The 5,840-nt window shown below is 55.3% G+C and overlaps 1 protein-coding gene across 1 annotated transcript; it reads left to right on the forward strand.

The window, feature by feature from the left end:
• Positions 1-1,417: 1,417 nt before the first annotated feature.
• PODANS_7_8390 (uncharacterized protein) lies at positions 1,418-5,038 on the forward strand (the record flags this gene model as incomplete). Its single annotated transcript, XM_001908164.1, has 4 exons — positions 1,418-1,668; positions 1,738-2,587; positions 2,641-2,861; positions 2,947-5,038. The coding sequence occupies 4 exons, from the start codon at positions 1,418-1,420 to the stop codon at positions 5,036-5,038; spliced, it is 3,414 nt and encodes a 1,137-aa protein (XP_001908199.1).
• Between the last annotated feature and the right edge of the window lie 802 nt (positions 5,039-5,840).

Below are 5,840 nucleotides of genomic sequence, written 5' to 3' on the forward strand. Positions count from 1 at the left end.
GAGGGCGGATAGACGGCCGCAAGTGCCAGTCCATACAAGGCGAGTGATGGGCATTTACTTAGGTCACCGTCCATGTCGGATTCAGGGGTGATGTTTGGTGGCACAGACTGCATCCCCGCAGCAGGCTCTTGCTCCCCGCTGTGATTATTCTGAGAGAAAGTGACAGGAGAAATGGAAGGAGGAGCCGAGAGTCACCCTCACTAATTAGGATACTGTAAATGACAGCCTTGTGACAGCGTGACAACTTCCAAGGTTCAAAGTGCGCAAGCCTTTGTCAGTTGTCAGTGCCCTTCCAACAAGTTCGAAGCCGGCTCCGGGGGGCTCACAGGGCTCACAGCGGTAACAAAGTGGACACGGTGTGGGCCTGCACAAAAAACCTGACGTCCGCCCAGTGGTCGAAAGCACCAGCTTTTGCAGCTAACCCCTAGTGTTTCATCTTTCCTCTTTCACTCCCGCCTTGTCATCTCAACCCCCCGAACATCGCTTTTTTTCTGGGCTGCCACCCCCCCACCGGCACTCAATCACTACTACAACCACGAACACCACTACCACTCGCTACTACTCTCTCTCAACCTCACCTCACCTCCTCCCTCCTCCACACGACTACAACGTCGGCTTCTCTTGGACGACGACGACGACGTCAACGTCCTCCTCTCTCTCTCTCTCTCTCATCCCCCAGACTGCCACCTAATGATGCCTGTATATTGTTATTAGGTCTTTCTTAACATTTACTTGCATACTCTGTAGTCCGCCTGCGAAAAAGAGCGGGAGCACCTAGCAAAGGGGTAGTCGGACCACAAAGGAGAGCCGTCCCGCCCTATCCCCAGGAAAGCCAAGCCGAAACGCGCGAACGGGAGCAACCCTCAGCAGCAGCAGCATTTCTGCATTTCTGCATTTCTGCATTTCTGCATTTCCATCCAAAAAGAGGTCAATCGAGTTTCTTGAACCACTCACCTCTCCCCTCCTCCCCTCGACTCGACCTCAACCTCGACCTGAACCACCTCTCGACCCTCTTCTCTTTTCTCTCCTCTCATAGACAAAAAGGCCCCGGCCACACCAACGACGGCACTCCTCTTCGTCACATCGACCTTGTAATTGAGTTGCAGCTGCCAGCTTGCGACTTCGTATTTGACTCGACTTTGCTACCCTTCAGCGACGCTCCTTCGGCCCGGCCTTTGCCGTTAGTTCTCAATCCTCGCTTAATTGGATCCTCGCAGTGCGGTCTTCCGCCGTGCATTATTTTTTCCCCCCCAGAGATCACCCTCTCCACAACCGACCGCGCTCTTCACGTCGTCGCACCGCTCTGGCAGTTTCGGGCCCGACGTTGTGACGCCATTGCCCCCAGGCCGGAAAAAAGGGAAAAAAAACTAAATACATACAAGTATCTGACGAGGGTCGGAATAAACGATAATCGATAATGTCGACTTCAAGACCAGCCGAGCATCTGACCATTGGCTACCCGCCACAGACCGTGTCCGCTCAGAACCGCTCCAACTCCCCAACAAGCACCTCCCCCAACGACCCCCAGTCCGCCGGCAGCACCCTGAGGTCTCCATATGGTCTTTCTCCAGGTCTGACGCCCACCTCCAAGATGCCGGGTGCTTCGCGCTCTGGTGCCGGTTCTCCGAATCACGAGATGGCGGCGTCTGGCCGTTTGTTCTCCAAGCGGTAAGCTCCCAGCCACTCCACTCCCATCCACCTCCGGGTGAACACATGTGCTGATTTTTCAAACTCCAGGGCCCGAGAAATCCAAGCTCAAGAAGGCATCCCGGGAATCCCGGTGAATCCCTGGGGCGGACCTCCGACTAGCGGCAACTCGACTCCTCTTCGTGAAAACATCCCCGAGTCGCCGACCGATGGCTTCCCCGACTTCGCACAGCTACCCACACCACAGGAGCTTCCCTCAACACGCCGTGCTCGTGCCGGCACCGTTCCGTCTCGCTTCTCCCCGGGTGGGGCCGGCAATGGATTGCTTGCCATCCCGTCTCTGGCTTCCAAGACGTCTCGTCCAAGCCCCTCTCAGACGCCGTTCAAGTCTCCATCACCGGGCATCGAGTCATCCGGCAACGATATTTCCAATGCTTCAGCACTTCTCTCGAGGCTGAGGGCTGGCTCCATGCCACAAAGAAGCCCGTTCGCCCACGTGCCTGGCACCAGCTCTCCGTTTGGTCCTTCTATCTTCAGCAGCTGGAACCCCACCGGGACAGGGCGCGACAGAGGCAACACACTGGCCAGCATTGCCAGTGTTCCTTCCAACGGGCCTAGTTCTCCCGCGCAGTCTCACTTTTCCCGAGAGGGCAATGCTGAGAGTGATGTTCATATGAGAACGCTGGACTACCTTGGTCTTGCGGAAACACCTCAGCCCGCACGAGCTCAGATTGCTACTCCGACATATGTCCCCAACTATGCCGATTTCTCCAAGGCCGCCAACCGTTTCCGGTCTTACTCGGTGAACAACAAGGACAGGTATGCGGACGAAGATGAGGATGATTATGACGACCCGGTCATGATGATGGAGAACCAGTATTTGCAGATTCAGGATCAGCTCGCTGCCACCAATGCTGCCATCCAGCAGCACAACCTGGCCGTCCAGGCCTTTGCGAACCAGGCCGCCCGTCCTCGTGCCAGGACCGCTGGTAGTGCTGGATACTCCGGCATCCCGCGTTCTTCGCAACTACTACCCCACTCCCTCCAGGCTTGATGAACTCCATCACGGCCTCTGACATCCGTGTTTCTGGTGACAAGGAATACGATGATCTTCCGCAAGCCGTTGCTGGGTTGTCGCTTGGTAGGTCCAACAGTCGCAACAATGGCCTCTTGAGCGCCGAAGAACAGGGGCTGGAAGGTCCAACTAGTGCTTTGTGGCTCGGCAGCATCCCGCACATCCACCACCACATCGACCCTGACGGAGATGTTCAAGTCGTACGGACCTATCTTGTCAGCTAGGGTCTTGACTCACAAGAACTGCGGCTTTGTGAACTTTGAACGGGTCGACAGTGCCATCTCCGCCAAGAACACAATGAATGGAAAGGAGATCTTCCCTGGTGCCGGGCCCATTCGCATCAACTTTGCGAAGCCCCCCTCCGCTTCCAACACGCCAGGACATGACGGAGCCATGCCCTCGCCCAGCCCTGATCCGTTTTCCAAGGGCCAGGACAACTCTCAGGGTATGGGCACCGGTGCTCCCGGCGACTCTTCTCCCGCTGCGCTTGTGGGCACTGCGACGCCGACCGTGCCCCCTCTTGCTGAGATGACCGGTGATATTCTCAGTATTGTTGTCCAGTTTGGGGCGACTGAGGAAGACAAGTACAACATCTCGGCTAGCCTCCAGCGGGCGATCCAGTACGGCGAGTTCGTTGACGAAATCCCTCCCATCAAGGAACCTGCGCACACCAGAATCCACGATGCGCCCAAGCTCCGGGATATCCGCAAAAGGATTGACAACCAGGCCTTGTCCCAGGCCGAGATCGAGAGCATTGCCGTTGACATGCTTCCCGAGATTGCCGAGCTTTCTTCGGATTACCTTGGCAACACGGTCGTCCAGAAGCTCTTTGAGCACTGCTCTGATGATGTTCGCGATCAGATGCTGGCCGAGATCGCGCCGCACATGGCCGAGATTGGCGTCCACAAGAACGGAACCTGGGCTGCGCAGAAGATTATCGAAGTGTGTAAGACACCGCACCAGATGAACCTCATTGTGCAGCACTTGCGCCCTTACACGATCCCTCTGTTCTTGGATCAGTACGGCAACTACGTTCTCCAGGGCTGCCTGAAGTTTGGAAGTCCCCACAACGACTTCATCTTTGAGACCATGCTGAGCAGAATGTGGGAGGCGGCGCAGGGACGATATGGAGCTCGCGCCATGCGGGCTTGTCTAGAGAGCCACCATGCCACCAAGGACCAGCAGAGGCTGCTTGCTGCCGCCATTGCTCTCCACAGTGTCAAGCTTGCGACCAATGCCAACGGTGCGCTGCTCTTGACCTGGTTCCTGGACACCTGCACCTTCCCACAGAGACGCACAGTTCTCTCGCCCCAGCTTGTGCCCTACTTGGTCAATCTGTGCACCCACAAGGTTGCTTACCTGACGGTCCTCAAGGTTATCAACCAGAAGGCCGAGGGAGACGCCAGAGACACCGTTCTCAAGGCGCTCTTCTTCACCCCCAATGATCAGGTTTTGGAGGCGATCCTGAGCGACCACGCCTGCGGAGCCACCTTGATTTTCAAGGTGCTCACCACGCCCTTCTTTGACGAGACAATCCGCAGCCAGGTAGTCGAGACGGTCAAGAATGTGTTGATTCGCATCAAGGCCCAGCCGGGACAGGGTTACAAGCGGCTGATGGATGAAGTTGGACTGTCCACCCGCAGCGGTGGAGGCGGTGGAAACAGCGCCTCTCGCGATCACAGCAATGACAACAGGCAACGACCAGGCTCGAGACAGACCCCCGGCAACGCTCAGCACCACCAGCAACCGCAGCAGGCTCAACAAGCTCAGCAGCAGCAGCAGCAAGGTGGACAGTACAACGGCAATGCCGCTCCTCAGTACTACAACCATCTCAATGCCCCTGCTGGCGTTCCTGGTTACGACATGGCATATGGAGTTCCCCGTGGCGAGGGGGTTGATGCCGGCTTGACCCAGCAGTTCCCAACCTTCCAGCAGGGAGCCATGTACAATGCACCAAACACGCCCATGGCACCCGCCTCCATCCAGCAGATGCAGTACCAGCAGGCCATGATGCGGGGAGGGCCGCCCATGAGCAACTACTACTCTGCCGCAGTCCCTGCTGGCTTCAACGGGTATCCGGACCAGTACCGTAACATCGGTAGCCCGATCCAGCCCCCGAGCGCTCAGCTGTCGAACGTCCCCGGACAGGCGCCATTCCCTCCGGCCCCCGGATTCGGCATGAACATGAGTTATGGCTATGGTGGCCAGGGACAGATGCCACCCAACATGGGATACATGCCGCAGCAGGAGCAAGGCAACAACAGCCGACGTGGACGTGTAGGTCGCAGCCCACAACCTGACAGACGCCGTCAGTGAACTGGGAACATGTTACTCACATCTGACACTGTAACAGAGATGAAGATTTTTTTTCGACGATTACGGAACGGAACGCTAAATAATGATCATCATGCCGAGCGTTGGGATGAATTCAAATTACTGTACGGAATAGATAAAGCATTGGGCACAGCACAGCGGGCATGTGCCGGGCGTTTTTTCTTTTTTTGAGAGGGGCCTTGATTCGTCGACCACTTTTGTTTCTTCTGGTCGACTGATATCTAGGTGGGGGTTCTGTTTGCGGGTTGGATTTGGGGGGGGTGAATCAACAGTTCTGTATCACAGGCTGTTGGTTTTTCTTCCTGATTCTTTTTTTTTTCTTACTTCTTCCTGTTGATTACTTTTTGCAAGAGTACAAGTTTGTTCTTTTTCTTGATGTGAACAATTGATGATTTGGGGGGGATGCCCTATGAAGAGATGGATGATGGATGGGATTGTTGGGTGTGGGTTGGTGGGGGGATCAAGGTAAGAGGATGGAAAGGGAAAGGTAAAAAGGGGGGTTCATTAGGTACTGCACAATGGGCAAATGTTTTCGTTTTTTTTTGGATGTTGTTTGTTGCTGTTGGTTTGTGTTTTGGTGATTTTGTGTTGTGTGGTTGATTCTTTTCTGTGATGTGATAAGGGGGATTCCTCTGTGAGGGTCGATTGTCAAGGTGAGAGTTGAGGACGGGAAAAAAATTGAAAAAGAGTACTGGGGAATGAGAGGCTTAACTTGTGTTGTTTTGTTTGGTATGTGTTGCGTTCTTGTTCACATGGTTACCGCTACGCGTTTCCGTATCAAAGC

This window comes from Podospora anserina, chromosome 7, assembly GCF_000226545.1.
Source record: "Podospora anserina S mat+ genomic DNA chromosome 7, supercontig 1".
In the NCBI taxonomy this organism is placed as follows: domain Eukaryota; kingdom Fungi; phylum Ascomycota; class Sordariomycetes; order Sordariales; family Podosporaceae; genus Podospora; species Podospora anserina.